General features: G+C 42.8%; 1 protein-coding gene across 5 annotated transcripts in view; it reads left to right on the top strand.

Annotated features, from left to right (window-relative positions):
- The window catches only part of DYM (dymeclin), a 231,340-nt gene that overhangs the window by 180,476 nt on the left and 33,711 nt on the right, over nt 1–17,153 (top strand). For all 5 annotated transcript variants that reach the window (XM_068928623.1, XM_068928620.1, XM_068928624.1 and 2 more), the window contains one exon: nt 7,648–7,830. In XM_068928623.1, the coding sequence (XP_068784724.1) occupies nt 7,648–7,830 (183 nt within the window). The remainder of the gene's footprint in view (nt 1–7,647; nt 7,831–17,153) is intronic.

The following is a 17,153-nucleotide window of genomic DNA, read 5'->3' as shown; positions in this document are numbered from 1 at the left end:
TACCTCCACTCAAATATACGCGTGTCCTTATAAAAAACAATTCTTCTATTTTCTTTGTCAGCGGCTACTGAAGTCAAACCCTGTGGCAAACAGGTCTTCAAAATATGAAAGTAGTTGGGCTTGTTGCCTGGGGTGCCACGCTACTTGTTTTCCTTGGACCAGACTGCTCCCGTAGATGTTTCCTCTGGCAGAGGATGCACTACCAATGCCCAGAGAGGTTTCGACTCTCCATCCTTGGAGATACTCAAAAGCAGGGTCCTGGGCAACACGCTGTAGGTGACAATACTTGAGCAGGGAGCTTGAACTAGATGGTCTCCAGAGGTCCTTTCTAACCTCAACCGTTCTGTGATTCTGAGATACTGCCTCTAGTGCAGGCTTGTTGAAAGGAAATCGAGTTTTTCACCCTAATACAGGGTAAAAGCATGTGTTTCTCCTGGGGGACGCTGCATTACCAGGTTACTGCATGAGCTGGCTTGACAAGCTGGTGGGAGTGCTGTCTACTTGCTCAGTCCTTCAGGAAGGCAATGGCAGTGAGTGTCGTGATGGTAGGTTTATTTAACAAAATGTTTGGCAACAAACTTGGCCCCTGATGTGACAGCCCTACTTTCAATTCTAAGCAATAAGCAGAGATGACTGGGTTAGTTTTTGAGGTTATATTCAGCGTAAGCCCTGCAATTTTTCACTTAATACCTACTTCCTCACAGTTAAACGTTATGGCCAAAAGTTATCTGGGCTGGATGTACGACAGCCAGAGTGTGTTATGCTGTATGTATGCCAGTAAAATAGCTATACAGCGATAAGATTTCTGTCACCAAATGATTGGCTTTGAAGTTCATTTGCGCATTAAGTATAAGAACAGCTTTCTTGTGCGTTTCCTTCTTCCCCCTGCCGTTTTTCCACTCCGTTGGCAGAGCGAGTTTATTTTGTTGAAGGTTTTATTTTCTGCTGAAAATGCAGGAAATTCAGACAGCTCTCCTGGAAGCTCCCCAAAGCTAATACAAACAAGATACATATGCTTCTCTTAAAGCAACTAAAAATAAAGTAAATTATTTGAAACTATTTAACTGTAGAAATTCCCCTCTAAAGAGGAAAGGGAAGTTTACGTAATTAAAAGTGTGGATGCCGTTAAATTATGTTATCAAGGTGAAATTCCCTGGAGTGCCAACTTGTCTTTTCTGCACGGAATAGTACATTACATGGGAGTTTATAAGACCTGCGTTGCAAGCAGGCGCAGCAGAGATAAATACTGGACATCCGAAAATACAACCATTCAAAGTAGTCCTTAGTATCTGTGCAGCTAGCTGGAAAAAAAGAAATGGAAAATTAACTGAGGCTGTCCGTTCCTCTAGGCTTTCTGTGGATGCAGCTGATGGATCTGGAGCAACAGTTTACCAAAGCTTTCCTCCTTAATCGCCCCTCGTGAAAAGAATGGAAGTAGCTATCTGTCTGGAGTTAATTCAGCAGGCTTGGTCTTTCTGATATATGTTAAGTATGGTCTGTCCTCTTGCTTTCCGTTATTGCCAAAACTGCCTTTAAAGTCGTATCATCTGTTTCATGAACGTAGTTGAGTATGATTGCACGTTTTTATATAATATGTTTACAAATTCTTATTTTAGGCGGGAGAAAAAAATCTCACTGAACTGTGACGTGTGAGCAGTTACAGCGAGGTGTCACAGATGGGCGCTCAGTACGTAAGGCCGTAATTAAGGCTGTCTGTGCAACCTTCATGCTCAGCGGTTTTTTCCTGTATAGTCTTTTACCCATACGGTAGCGTTCTGCTGCAGAGCGCGGGCTGGGCGGTCCACACCGAATGCATGCAGCGAAACAAATGCGACGTAGCCCTGGCGCGTACGCGGTGTCAGACCCGATGTTTGCTGCACCTTCGTCTGAGTCTTCCTCCCCAGCGCCGGGCCGGGAGGACAAACCCGGAGCGGTGCAGAACGGCAAAGGGAGCAAACGCCCTTGAGGGGGCAGTCGGAGCTAGCTGGGAAAGTGTGCAGCCAGAGGCAGTCTCACTGCTTTGAATTTTGGAGTTGCTAGTAAGGAAACTTTGCTAAAGCGTTTGCCCCTCTCGAGCTAAAGGTCTTTGCTTCCCTCCCCCTGTTTACATTTGCAGTTCGAGTGTACTCCACTACCCGTCTCTGCTGGGATGGTGTTTTCTTTGGCAGATGTTTCTTCCTGCTCCAGTTGTGGTAACTGTATAACCACCTTTTTGATAGCATTCATTGCTGTGCCATTTTATTGGGCAGAAGCCTATTGCACTTATTTATCTGTGAGTATCAGTTGGCTAAAAAATGGCTGTGATGCAATGTGAGCGCACTGTCTAAGGGGAGAGGAGGTTTTTGTAGAAAGTATCTATACACATATTAACACATATGCATCTACGCACAGCAGGACAGTTCGTGTGGATCTTGCCGTGAAAGAAAAGTTGCTCCATTAGACCTCTGATTCACAAAATAAGCTGCAAAGTAGACATGGTAGATACTATATATATATATTCTTTTTTTTTAATTGACTCATTTAAGTGAATTCTAGCTTGTAAAGAAAAAAAACATTGTATTATAGTAAAACGTGTGGGCAAGAGATGGGAATTAAATTTGTGCACTAGTGCTTTTTAGCCTGAATAAAGTTGTAATTATTTGACTCCTGATTCGGAAATCACCATTTGAGTATTTCCTTGAGATGGGCTGTAGTGTCACTGCAGGAAATCTGTGGTTGGCAACTGACCGCTAATGTCGGGGTTAAACTGGTTCAGGTGTGAATGGCCATAACATGAAGCTGGAGCTAAACGCGTCCACCAGGCTGTGATCAGCAGTGGTGGCAGTGTCAGGGCCAACAGCAGAATGTCGTTAAGAAGGCTATCAAGACGTAGCTTGCATCTGCACTACCAAGCAGCACCCAACGTTTGGCTTGCACCCGGGACCGAGGGTCAGCAGAGATCCAAGCTCAGGGAAGGAGCTTGTGTGGTGGCCAAACCAGGGCTGGTTGTACTTGGGTCAGCTCTACAGCGGTGACACATCTTCGGTGGCAGCCAAAGGCTGGTCGCGGTGAAAATTGGTCCACTGAGATTGCAGGCTGCAATGGTAGAGAAAATGGCTTCAGCTAGTTTACTAGAAATCTTAAAAAGAGCATTCCTCCCTGGGAAACTTAATATGAAGCTTATTTCATGCCAAAGCCAGACTAATGTCCACCCTTGCATATATATGTCTCTTCATAACATCACAAGTGACTGAAATTCTGATTTTTACATGCCTATTTTGCATATATAGGAAAGAAAATAGAAAGCGAAATAATTTTTATCTCAGTTTTTATTAGACCAGACAAGATATGAGGGACAGTTAAGCAAAGTTAACCTGAATAATATGTGGAGATGCCTCTTTTTTTCTCTTAGGACTTGTTAACATTTAAAGGGTAGAGATTTGCATTAATTCATAACAGGGCTTTTAAAACTAGTGCTCTATTATTCTAAAAGTTAAAATTAATCTAATGTCAAATTAAATTAAGAGGGAAAGCGCTCACAATGTTGAGATGGTAAGAGCCAAAAGACGGGCACCATAAATTAAGCGGGTTTTCAGCGACGCTGAGTTCTTGCATCCCCGACTGACAGCGATCAAGCAACTCGCCCTTAGGAGGTAAGGACCGAGCTCTAAGCGCCTACCTGCGTCTCTGTACTTAGGCTGCTTTATCTCCCTGGAGCTGCTTCAGCAGTGTACTTCTAAACTGTTTTTGCACAGCAGCGTGTTATGGTGTTTTAGCAGTGCGCCATTATTGAATGCTCTGAAATGCTTTGCCGAGCAGGGTGTCTTGCTAATGAGTTATTATATTTGATTTAAAAAAAGAAAAAAAAAGCAGCAGGACTTCACAACGGTCAGAGACTGGAGCATCCAGCTCTACCCATAACGTGCCTATGCTTTGCACCTCCGACTTGTGTTTCCTGTCAGCGTTTCTGAAACTCAGATTATTTTTCTGCGGTGAATGTTCCCGTTTCTGTGCTTGTCATGTTTTCCTCCGCAGCCGCTCGGCTCGTTTCCGTTCTCTTTTCTCTGGCGTTGCCGCTTGTTTGTTCCTTTTGCTTTTGACAAAAGAGGCACAGACTCCCCCGAACTGTACCTGCATCTTTTGTACGTGTCCTTGCTTGGTTTGGTCCTTGGGCGACTAGGACATGACCAGGCATCTGGCCCTTTGCCTGACTTTTTCTGTTTAAAAATGAAAATATTTTCAAACGCTTACCACATGTAATTCCTGTCCTGAGGAGGAAACTGGAGGTACGTACGATTACGTACAGTAATGTTAGTGCTCTACCCCATTTCTTTCCCTGTGGTTGGCCGGATTTCCATCTCCAAAAGTTGGTACCAAGCCTTTAACTTCCCACGTTTTTTTCTAATGATGGATATAGTCATTTCTATGGGCATAAAAGGGAGGGAGGGGGAGACTGGCCTTGAGTGGTGTTCATCAGCATTGACATCAGCATTATATGGGCAATATGTTTTAAAGGAATACTGTAATAACTTAAAATGCGCAAAGCACGTGGAACTTGTCAATTTTAGGCAATAGGAAAATGTCACTGCTTCTAACGAATCTCTCATCTGAATGTATTGTTGAATTCTACCTGTCCCCCAAAATCAGTGTCATGCCCCCATCCCTTTCAAGAGCCAGTCCAGTCCAGAAAATATTTTTACAGCATTGCCGTGGTCGGTGTCACTGTCTTGGTCATATATATTCTGTGCTTTGGCTGTGTTCAGCCCGTCTGAAAGTTATTACACGGGATGATAAACTTCTTTTCTTGAACTGTGAAATGTTTTTGTAACCTTATTTATATCTGTCTTGACGCCATGTCTAGATGCGGAGGTGCCGTAGCTGGATACTGGTGATACAAAGCAACAAAAGCGCCCGCCGGTTTATCAGCGCTTACGGCATTTCTCCATTGTCTCATCCAAATGCTGTCCTTGGCTTTCTGTTTGTTTTTTCCTGTTTTGAAAAGTTTTAAGCTTTCACAAATGCTTCTAATCGCTAATTATAGGAGCATACAGCTCTCCAGATAATATATATGCAATACTGGGATTCAGTCCCACATCTCTTTCTTTTATAGAGTTCATTCTTCATATAAACGCTATTTTTAGCGTACTCAGTTGCAGGTAAAAATCTTCACCATAGCTACCTAATTTCTTCATTTGGATTCCAGATCCTATATCTGGAGCTGCAGCTGAAAAGCAAAACCGGGCTATTGGTTCTGGCCACCAGGTTATAAAATAACTTCAATTTCTGAACGATAGCCTCTAGTTAAGTTTTAATAGTTTGATGCTGACCAGTAGCAGTGTCTGTCTCCTCTTGAAATAACGTATTTGTAGATGCCGATATGGTTAGCAAGGCTTTCTGTTTAAACTCGCTGTATTCCTCTGTTTCATGGTGAGTGTACTTTATTAAAAAACAGTATTTGAAAAGCAGTCGTGTGGGTCGTTGTGTTTCTGATAACTGAATAGATCTTGGCTGAGGCTGAATCCCAATGTTTTTGTGCAGGCTTTCGGGTAGAAGAGCTGCTTTTACCTGAAGGTTAGCAGATCCTATCCTTGTGCAAGGTAAACTTTATTGGTTATTTGGGAGGCTGCATGAACCACTGGCTTGGTAATAGCCTTTGCCTTCCTGCATTACGAGCTCGGCCCAGATGGACGGCTTATTTTCTTACAATTGTGGTAGTTACCTTGCCAAAATAAAGTCTAAGAGAACAGGAAGCATCCTTTTAACTTTAACATCTCTTTTCAAATGCTTGTGTGGTGCCTACATCATAGTAGCTGGAAAGCCTGCTCTTTCAACGTAGGCATGCCAAAGCCAACCTTGTGATTTTGGGAAGTACCGCTCGTGTCGTGTTGTAGGAGAGGAACACAGGCGCACAGGGGTGAGTGATTTACTCAGGGACACGCGACACACAGAAAGTCTGCTGATGGGGATTAAAGTAACATATGCTGTGTTTTAGGATAGTATCTCAGCCACCGGGTCATCCTGTTGCATTGGGAAGAGAGGTAGGCCCGTGACCAGAGCTTTTTAAAAGCCACCTTAATATACCATATTTGGAAATAATCCAACCTGGTAGGCAAGTCTCACTCCACAGGTGCATTAGCCAGGTCTGAATTTTTCCTTAGATTCCAGATGAAGCAATTGAAATTTCCAGTTTTGTCCTGTATTTTGTGCTATATTTTTGTATCATTTGCATTTCATAGTGTCTAACTGGCATGCTATTTCATGCCATGCTAACTAGGAGACTCCAGACAGAGGACCTTCTGCTTCTGAAGGATTGCTTCTGTCAGAAGAATATGATGCCGTTGGCAGATTAAGTAGCTGCAGCGATCAGTAGTGTAAGGGTTTCTGCCGACATTGTTAGCTTCACTACAAAGATACCTCAGTTGGTTGAGGCAGTCGTTTAAGAAAAATTTAAAAAAAAAAGAGGAGGAGATCCTCACATTCAGAAGAAAATCCGTAACCTCCACAGTCAGTGAGACATCGTTGCTGAAGAACGAGATGCAACTGGGGCGTGTGCACAGAATATTGTCCTTCAAGGGAGGATGGCAGAAGGCTTTCATCACGCCTGCCTCCTTCGGACATGCGGAAGACAAGCTGCAGGGGTGACTGGGAGGGTTTCAGCAGCAACATGAGCAGGACTGGCATTGCCTTCCCCGTGGTTAGGCACGGAGCAGGAGAAGAAGTGAAGGAGCAGAGGGCTAGGAGAATGGGGCTGTCTTCTGCAAAGCCATATCTGCGCTCGCATGAAGAAACTGTAATTACATCTTTACTTCCCAGTAAAAGTAGCCGGCACAAAATGGCAGCAAAGGATTTTGCTCTTTATGTGATTCTAACCGGGATAATGACGCATTCCCGTATTCTCTTCTGCTTTGGCAAAAGCAGTGGCATTTATTTGACAAGTGATAATTGCTGCGACGCTCCCTTATAATAGAACATAACTCCGCTATGTACGGACTGAGTGACAGTCCAACAAAATCCTGCTGCAAGCGCAGCCTCGTCATGAAGTATTTAAATGCCTTAGGATAATTCAGAAAATGACTGCTTTGTAGGCAGTAGGCAAAGTAAGTGCAAGCGCTTTCAATCCTCTGACCATGCTAACCAGCCAAACTCCAGCCGGTGTGGTGTGGTGATTCTTGTTGTCAGAGTCCAGCGTGTGGTGTGTTTGAGAGATCTAGCAGTATGAACCGAGTAGATTTGACTCTCTTTCGTGTGCCCGGGGGAGGGCCTTTCTCCAGCCCCTCCAGCAAGGGCTGAGCTGAAAAAGTCGTAAATTAAACACAGGCTGAACTGCTTTTACTTAGCACAGGAAGGGCTGAAAAGACTAAATTCACATAACCCTTAGTGAATTTGGCGGCCTACAAAATGTTAATGCTCTTTTGGACGAGGAGATGGCTCCTGTCGAGAGGATCAAGCTATGAGGCAAATGGATGCATTACATTTTGGTTTCAAGTTTGGTTAGTACAGGAGCAAGCACTTCTCTTCCCAGACGTTCAGGAATGCCAGATTTGTTCACCATTGAGACGTTAGCCAGCTAATAGCTCCATTAGTAATAATTACCTGTGCGCTGTCTTTATTACCTAATATATTTTACAATGGAAAAGGGCACGCTAACCTTTTGTTCCTTTCTTAAAGGCGCAGGACCTGAACGTGATCGAGGAAGTGATCCGAATGATGCTGGAGATTATCAACTCCTGCTTGACAAATTCCCTCCATCACAACCCGAACTTGGTGTACGCTCTGCTTTACAAGCGGGATCTGTTTGAGCAATTTCGAACTCACCCTTCCTTCCAGGACATAATGCAAAATATAGATCTGGTAAGTAATACGTTATTTAAAGGGTGCTTACACTTTGTTATTTGATCACTTCATCCTTTCAAGAGGTGGACAATATTCGTCTGTATCAGTTTCTTTTAGAATTTATTAAAATGTTGCGTTTCCCTCCCCTGTCTTCTGGGCTGTGACTGTGACTTACTCTGGGCAACATCTCTACTCAGCAGACCCAGGACTTGTTCAAGGGGATTTTGAGATGCCTCTGGTAAGGAATTCCCAGCCTGTGACAAATCTTGCATACCCCTAAGGAAGGACAGTGTTAGCTTCTGTTAACTTCCCCTTGTAGAAGCCTGTCTCTCTGGACAGAAAAAGCGGGTTTTCATCATCAAGTAATCTTTTTCTCTCACTCCCTTCACTGGGCTATGAACGATTATGGAGGACTTTCGTAAACAGCTAAGGGCAGGCATGCAGCTGCCCCATTCCCTGGGTTGTATCTGAATTTAAGGTACTTTCACCTCCAAAGTATCTGTTCGCAGCAGTCTTCAGTCCTTTTGGGTAGGTAGACCTTTTAGTAGAAAACAAAAGGAAATAGCTGTGAATCAGAACCTGTTATTGGTGTGGCTCTCGGCGGACAGCATATTGGAGCGTGACTTTGGAAAACAGTTACTTAGTAATTTCTGCTCTGTCTAATACTGGCTTTAATATTCCTATTGAGAAACTGAGTGATGGTGTCTGCTAGAAAATAACAGATTTTAAGCGTAACAAGTATTTGTCTGTCCTCTAGTCAGTATTTGCAGGGCTGAGCAACGCTTGAGTTCATGCTTTGACCACTGGATGCAAGACACTGGAAGTGCAAGCTGAACAGGGCTCTAACTTTCTTGCTGCAGTGAATAGTTCATTTATTCCGTGTAAATACAGATCTGCTGAGGTTCTCTGTTTTGATCTAAATTATTACAGAAGAATGATGATCCATAAAGGGAAGTAACTTGTACTCTTGACAAAAATGTGTGACCGCAGTCCTATTCATACCTATCCCTTCCTCTTCTGTTCTCACTTCATCTTTTCTGGTCATGCAAGAGCTTGGAGCATGGAGGATTCCAGCTCAAAACTCTGCAAGCCTTTGGCAGCTGCCGAGTACAGGCAGTATTAAGCTGTCCAGATGACTGGGACACGTTATCTTCAAGTTGTGTAAAGAGGGAACATGGTGCAGTCAAGATGACTGTATTCTTCATTCCTGGCTGAGATAGGGAACTTTTCAACTTCCCTTGTCCAAAATGAAGAAAACCGGTGGTGGCCATGGACTTCTGCCTGGCAGTCCCACGCCTCCCACAGAAGGCAATGTGTCCTTTCCTTTGTAACTGTTAAACGTAGGTTTTTCCTTGACAATTTAAACAATTCCTCCCCAAAGCTACTTAATATTGGGTTACAGCATGATGCCGGTTACGTTCGGAAACTATTTAAAGGTTTCCAAGGGAGCATTTGGAATTTTTAAATAGCTCCTTTGTTAGAGAAGCAAGGATGTCAAAAAATAAAAAAAGATTTTTTTAAAAAAATGTGCCTGTCACCAGCTGGCAAATGGTGAGAGCTGTCAGGCTTGCAGATCTGAATAAAAGATTAGATTCAGCCGACTCTTCTTCTACCCTGTCGTGTCCTCCAGTTCATACACTCTAGCAGCACTGCCACCATCCTGTCCCAGAACCCGCCATTTTCTTGTACATGGTAGAGCCGTTACATTTTAACTGCTCTTCCTACCACTTGAAAGAGTGACAAATCATGTTAGCCTTGCTATACGCATGGGGGAACTTGTCTAGGACCACGCAGGGAGTAAGTATCTGAAAAGAACCAGGAAGAGTTCCTGGCTTCCAAACTTTGCTCAAGCTTTTCTCTGCAGTGACAGGATTGCGAGTTCCACCCTCATGGCCACGCCGGACGTTGTGAGTGTCTAAAGTGCAAGTGTGCTCCAAGAGGGCTCAGAAACTCATGGAAAGAAGAAGGAAAAAAAAAAAAAAAAAAGTCCGTTAAGGACTGTAGAGCACAAAAATGCGGCTACACTCTTTGGCTCAAAAAATTCCTAAATTGTACATGGCTGGAAGCTGCGAGCTTATACTTAAACCTTGGGGAAGAGCTCTCTGTTCTTGACCTGCTCTTACATTCTGCTTTAAACATCCGCCCCAGCCCACGGACAACGATGGAACGGGGAGCTGTCCAGGCTTTTGGTCTGACCAAGGCGAGCTATTCAAAGGGGGATGCATTAGCCAGCTTCCCATGCATCAGGGAGCCCTGTTGGGTTTCAGGCCATTGTGCTCAAGGTAAAGCTGCGAAGTTGCCTCTCTGGCCCAGGGGTGGTCCCAAAGCTTGTAGCTGGTAGGTGTAAATGATTGCTGCCTTGCGTAATGGGCGGGAGGGGAAGAGAAGAAATTGCCTTTCTGAAACTCCGAAGCACCTCTGCCCAGTTCTGCGCTGCATGCTGATCCCATCCATCGTTACTTTTTCTGGTTGTGGCACAGCTAGGAACATTTGGATTGTCTCCGCCCTAGAGTAGAAATGTGAACATGATCTTCATCACCAGATGCCTCTTGGTGTCCCCAGCTGCAGAAACCACGTGCATCCCTCTGCGCTGTAGGGTGGCCCCTTCTACTGCACTGGCAGAATCAAGCCTTGTAGGTAGAAGCCTTCAGCAAAATCCTTCTTAACATGGGGTGTGAAATTTTCTTATCCTAAACTGCAGTCCAGATTTGTATTTCTTATAGAAATACTACCATATAGTGTGCTAATGTTTTCTGTTGAAGATAGCTGACTGAAATGCAAGATTTGTGCAATCTGTAATGATTTGGGGGCATTAAAAACTTGCCAGATTGCTTTGTCAGGAATGTGTGAAGTAAATATGACATATCTTGACTTTAGTAATTTTTTTTACTCACTTTTTACTTACAATGTTCTCATAAACCAAATAGGGAAGGACAGAAGAGGTAAAAATACTAAAAGGTGGATGCAAAATTGGTTGAAAAGTGTAGGGAGAAAATAGTAACTAGTAGTTAACTGTGCAAATGAAAAGATGTATCTGCTACAGTCCTGCGTGGCTATCTAGAAGAAGCATAGCCTAGAGGTGTCCTTTCAGCCTACTCGTGCTAGTGAAGTGGTGGCCGGCTTACTCTGTCTGGTTTTTAGGCACCGTGCAGAAAGAGGTAGACCAACAGCAGAAATTCTGGGAAGGATCAAGAGCTGCAGGAAACATGACCTCTAAGGAAAAATAGAACCAGTGCTGATTAGCCAAAGGAAGGAAGACTAAGGGCGATGAAATATTTTTCCAAAAAAAGACTGCTGTAAAGAGAAAGGGAATAACCTGTTCTTCATATTTGTGGAATGTAGGACAAGCGACTTGTGTAAGACGTGGCAAGGAAGATTGGCAGGTGGGTTTGACAAAAGACTTTCTAATGTTAACAGTAGTGAAGCACTGTTGTGAACTTCCAGGGACTTCACATTTAAGACCTCTGGATAGACAGACATTTGATAGGATGATGTTGGGGCAGGGGACAGAGTAGGAGATGCCTGTAGACACCTGTGTATGGCTTTCCAGCTCAACCAGCTGCTCAGACCAGGGTGACAATTGCCCCGATTAACTGCAGTTAATCCTAAACTTTGTCGTAATAACTAAGGACTGTGCCTCAGGATTTGGACTATTCAGGCGACTCTGCAGAGGTAGTACTGGAGGCAACACGTAACCTCTGCGTGCTTCATAGCTGAGGGAAAAACTGGCGGATGTTTAAGGTTCATCCCTTTACATAGAGTGTTACTTCCATTGAAAACTACTTATATCATCTGCCTCTAGATTTTTATAAATAAGCTAAAAGTCGCCATCACCAGCTGATTGAGAGCATATGGGTACAGTTAATGCCGTACAGAAGAAACTGAATTCAAAATGCCGTCTGTTTCCTACTAATTTACTTTTCATTTTAGAAAGTCATCTTCGTAGGCTACTGGGCATCTTGTTTAGCTAAATGGCATACGCTTCCCCTGAATGGTGAACCAAGAGAAATGCTTTCATTCCCGTTCTGACCTACTGCAGAAATGTTTCGTCTGTAAACTATCTGTATGCCTCTGTTTCAGAGGTGGTCTATAATTTGGTCACCAATCTCAGATGCATCAGGAATTTGGCAGAAACTCCTCGCTGATAATTACTAAAGATGAACGTTGTTTTGTGACCATGATGAGAACTCATTGGCTTTCATTACTTTCGTATTTCCCAAGACCTCTATGAGCTAGTGGCAGATATGGTGTCGTTAAACAGGCTTAACGAGGAGCTGCTAAAATTTTGTTTGCAAAATAGTCTGATAGAAATCAGGAGGTCGGGAGCGATGGTTTAATATAGAAAGGATCAGATTGATGCCGTTTCCTACTAGGAATTTAGTTCTCCAAAGATACTTCCCTGCTAGATTTTAAAATGAGTGGAGTTTGCTTGGATCTGGTATAGCAACTTTTATTTCAAGCCCTGCAGGACTTGCAGTGAACATGATAACTAATCTTTCATGGCTTTCCTTAAAAGGCTGATAGAAAAGCCTTGATCCTGCTAATTACTAGAGCCTGGCTAAAACACTGTTAGTGATTTCCCCACCCACCCTCAAATGCTACCAACTCTCTTCTGAAAAAAGTTGCTCGAAAATGGGAGCACTGCAGCGGAGCACCTTGAAAGGTTGACAGGCCTTTGAACGTACTCTTGTTTCAAGGTGAATCTGATTTTTTTTTTCCCCTCAGTACTTTCAATTTGCTAATAAATCTGCATTTCTCTTTTTATTGAACCACCCCAAGCAGTTTCATTCCTTCTGAAGCTCCATCAAGGGGTCGTCTTTGCCTCGCTTTTGCTCCAAGACAGTGGGTGTAACTGCTGGCCCCTGATCCTTCCTGTGATTTATGTTTTCCTAAGGAATCTGCTTAGATGAAGTGCTAATCCTGTAGTACTTTATGACAAGAGCTTTGTTTTCTCCTTTTTTTTTTTTTCTCCTTTCAGCGTGCTGTGAATACAGCATGTTACTCTATCTGTGGTGAATGAGGCTGGAAATGTAAAATAGCATATGTCAAAATATGTAAGTGTCTTTCTCTTTTCATCGCTTTACAAAGAAAACAGAAAGAAAAAGGAAGAAAAAGGAATCCAAACTTTTTAATTTGGTGCCAAGTTATTTTTCTCTTTTTGCAGAGTTAACCTTGAAAATTGTGGGCAGAGGAGGCAGCAGTGAATCGTACTGTTATTTTTAGCTATGGGAGAGAGTTAAGAGTTGTAGTGTTAGTTAGGCAGCGGCACGGTGCTGCGGATGGGTTGGGGCCCCGCAGCACTTCATTGTACACTGAAAGAATCCAAGTGGAGAAAACATCTTGTCCTTGATAGCTCTGCTGCTCGGTGGATGCTGTAGTAAATACAAATAAATGTTTCTTTATTTCAGAATGTCACTATTGGAAACGATAGATGGGCAAAATAGTAGAGGCTGTGGATATTCCTTCAGAGTTTAAAAAAAAAAAAAACCTTTAAGACCTAAAATGCCTCTTTTGAATCCATCTAAATCACTCTAGCTTCCTTGTAACACTTTTCATCTTTTGAAATATTTTGTGAATTTATTGGTTATGAAACAGAAGTACTAAAAATGAGTCTCTCGGGGGAAAACTGACCTCCTAAGTGGAAATGCTTTATGAAAAACGATTTTGGAAATCACTGCGGAAAGCAGGTTTCATTAAGAGGTCTTCAGTATATTAATGGCACAAATTCTTGTGGCCTGTCTACGCTGTGCAACAAAGCATGGAGATGACCGAGTTCACGACAACCAAGGCACCTCTGTGGCTCTCACAGCCGGGATTAGTCCTTCTGAATAGGGCAAAGCACTATGCCCTGTCAATATGCTATTCTGTTTAGAAACTGGTAAGATATTCCTCATAAGTGGCTGTCTAATCCAGCATTGACATGCCTTTTAATCTCTATTAAAATGGGAGCCACAGTGGAGAGAGCCTTTTAAAGTTGCTTGCCCGGAGAAGGCCTTTGGACACACACCGTGGTTTGGGTGCAGGTAATTCACAGGGACTGGTCGAGTTTTTTGCTGCGGGCTTTGCAGGTTTTTTTTTTCCTGTTTTCTTAGATCAGCTGCCCAAATGAATAGTGAAAATAATAGCTTTCAGAATATCCAAAGGAGATACCACAAGAAAACAATGATGCGTCCGTCTCTCAGCCTGCTTTTTGTTTGCCCTGAGATCTGCTTTTTTCTGTACGTTAGGATGTGCTCAGCATTACTTTTTAAAGCAGCTGCTAAAACTTGAAACTCATTTAATATTACGCAGCCAGTTTGCTTTTTCTGCATTATTTTCCTTTAAAGTGGACAAGGAGTTGAAATCTATTAATTTCCAAGGTTATTTTAAATGTAGCTCTGTTACCTCTTTGGGGAAGACACTTAAAGTGCTTTCAAAGGAAAAAGCTATTTTTAAAAATATATGTTAAGCTTTCATTTTCATCTTTTATATTTGGGCAGATAACTAGGTAAAGTGTTTGGCCTTTGGCTATGGAGGAGAAGGGAACTTGGGCAGTGGGGACGTAAATGCTGGATGCTCTTTGGTTTTATTACTGATAGGATGGTAAAAAGCAAATATCTCTTCTAATGTGTCCTCTTTATAACTCATCTTTTTTTTTTTTTTTTTTTTTTTATAACAGGTACCTTATTGAGATACTGTATGGTTTGGGTTAGAAAAAGAATTAATCCAGTTCCATTTTTGTCTGAAGTAGGAAGTCAAATAACGCTTAGAGATATGTATTGTTATTTAAATAGATTTTTTAAATTTTGGTCATCATCAGCATACCAAAAATTCCCCGTTCAAAACTCTGTGAGGCACAGACATACCCTGAAAATACTGGAAGCCTATCTCACTTTTATTGTATATGAAATATAACCCAACCAAGATTAGTACCTTTATCACAAAAACCGTGATTATTTCACAAAAAAAATCTTTTAAAAGCATGTTAAGAATTGGAGAGTCTGACTTTACAAAGTAGGAAATGCCAGAGTGCAGGCGACATCGGCAAGCTTCATTCAGTTTTTATGCTTGCATTATATGATAGGATTGTGTCCCTTTGATTAAAAGCCTAATATTAAAGTGTGCGTTATGATAGTATTTTATCTTTTCGATTAAAAGCCTAATATTAATTTGTTGTTGTGGTTTAGCAGAACTTGAGCTAACAAGGGAACACTAGTGGGATGTAGTCTCTGTACGAGCCTGCCCTGGCTGAGGGTAGATTTCGCCGGTGATTACTGACAACAGAGGAGCGTTGAAACATGGGAAATTCTTTTTTCTTTCCAAGTCTGTGGGCAGCTTTCTTGTTTCTATACGAGCTACGTATCCTCTACCAGCAGTTTATCCCAGACTCTACGTTAAATCCACAGCAGTCTCCCTCCGAGTGCCTCGTGCTCTTTGCTCAAGCTGTTTCTTGCCATTTTCCTGGGTAATTTTGGGTTCCTCTTTCCAGTGCCTTAGCTTATGAGCTCAGCACATCTTCCTCCTCCTTTCTTTCATGGGTCGGAGATCACAGCACTGCATTGTCCTTATCAGGAAGAGTGTAAGACTTACCGGCTGTATCTGTCAGAGGCGGTCAAGTCCTCTCTTATTCTAGTACTTGAGGTTATTGTAAGCCTTATGGAAGGCTAAACCTGAATTCTCACTTGACTGATTTCCACAGTTTTGTTGTCTGAAGCAAAAAAAAACAAAAAACAAAAAAACAAAAACAAAACCCCAAAAGCAACTTCTAGCAACTGTAATCTGTCTGTATCTCACTTGTTTGGTGCTTCACAGTTTCTAGAGAAAATTGCTCTGCAATCTGGTAGATCTACCTGCTCAAAACAAGGGCCGGAGTTTCTAGGATCACAAGAGAGGAACAACAAATTTGAATCCCAGGGTAATCAAGCCGTCAGCTGTCTTTGTTTTATTAACAGCAGCTGAGCTGTAAGGCATAATTAGGGTAATGGTTTCTGGCTCCAGCTGTGTCTCACTCCAGAACAAAGAGACCTCAGCAGAGATTTTATAATGCAATACACTTTTCCCCCTTGTGCTTGGGGAGCATTAACAAGGATTACTCAGTGTGCTGGAGTCTGTGATTCAGATACAAGTGGGCATTACCGCTTTTCAAAGAAGAGTGTGTCCAAAGCATATGAGAAGTCTGGGAAGCTAGCAGAAGTGTGCACGGTGAATAGCTCGGGTATCTCTGCAGACCTGGCTCTAGGAAGAAGGCTCTGACCATCCTGTAGTACTGAAATTTTGTCCCATACCCTTCCCATACCCTTTTCTTCCAGGTTTTCGATCACCTGAGTGACAAGTTCCTCTGGGAGAGCAGTTGTCCTTTGCAAAGTGTGCTCTTTTGGGGATGGAAGGAGCCACAGAAGTGCAGGTTATCTGATGTCCCACATGGAAAGGGATGTCTGCTTCTCTTGTGACCTACTGAGCTTGGAAGGGGGTAAAAGTTGAAGCCTGACCTAACTGTGTTCTAGCTAACAAGGACCCACTGGGTCACAGACGAGAGGGGAAAAATAGTGTGAAAATCAGCCTGGCCTCACCAGGGAGGTGCATGGAGAATAGGAGTATTTAAAGGGAACGTACAGGCTCCTGTGTGTGGAAGCTATGGTGGGTCCATGGGGGGGTGTTGGAGTGGGTGGTTAATTAGGGAAGAAGAGGAGCTTTTGTTCATTTTTTTTTAAAGTGTTGCGGCTTTGGATGCCACAAAAACCCCAGCTAACGGATGTCAACTCTTCTAAGTGCGTCAAGATTTATAGTGGTTGTCTTAAAGCGCTCTGTCCTGGTATCCTTAATGACATAAGGATCAGTTTAATTCTTGAAAACTAAAGTAAATTCAGGCCCAAGCTACCAAAGGTAGACCTGACGGGCTCGAGAATCCCAAACCGTGAAATAAGAAGTGCAAATGTGTTTGAGACTTGAATTTGATGCTATTACCAGAAATCATGATAAGATCAGCAGACTCTGATCTGCGTGTTGCACGCTCGTCAACCCTTCCCTTTTAAGACAAAGGCTCAGACCTTCACCTCTGAATGTTTCTTGGGTGGTTTGGATCAGTTTATTTTCTTTTATGTCAGTAATCCCTCTCTTTGGATCTCATTCGGCCAAGGTGGGTGCATAAACACTGACTCTTCTCTGCTGGTCCCAGTTTTGCCAAGATTTGCAGAATCACAGTCGTGTGGATGAGATCTGAATCCGACTCGAGCAGTTGTGTCTAAATCTGGTGGCAGATTATGAAAGGATTATTGCTAACTTTTCTAAACGTTTATTTTGATCACTGATTGTTGGGCTTTTTGATGTATTTCTGTGTTGTCCAATAGATTGTAATAATCCAT

The sequence above is a fragment of the Struthio camelus genome, chromosome Z (assembly GCF_040807025.1).
Source record: "Struthio camelus isolate bStrCam1 chromosome Z, bStrCam1.hap1, whole genome shotgun sequence".
NCBI lineage: Eukaryota > Metazoa > Chordata > Aves > Struthioniformes > Struthionidae > Struthio > Struthio camelus.
The sequence above is the reverse complement of the archived record's forward strand: the minus strand, read 5'-3'. Positions and strand labels throughout refer to the sequence as shown.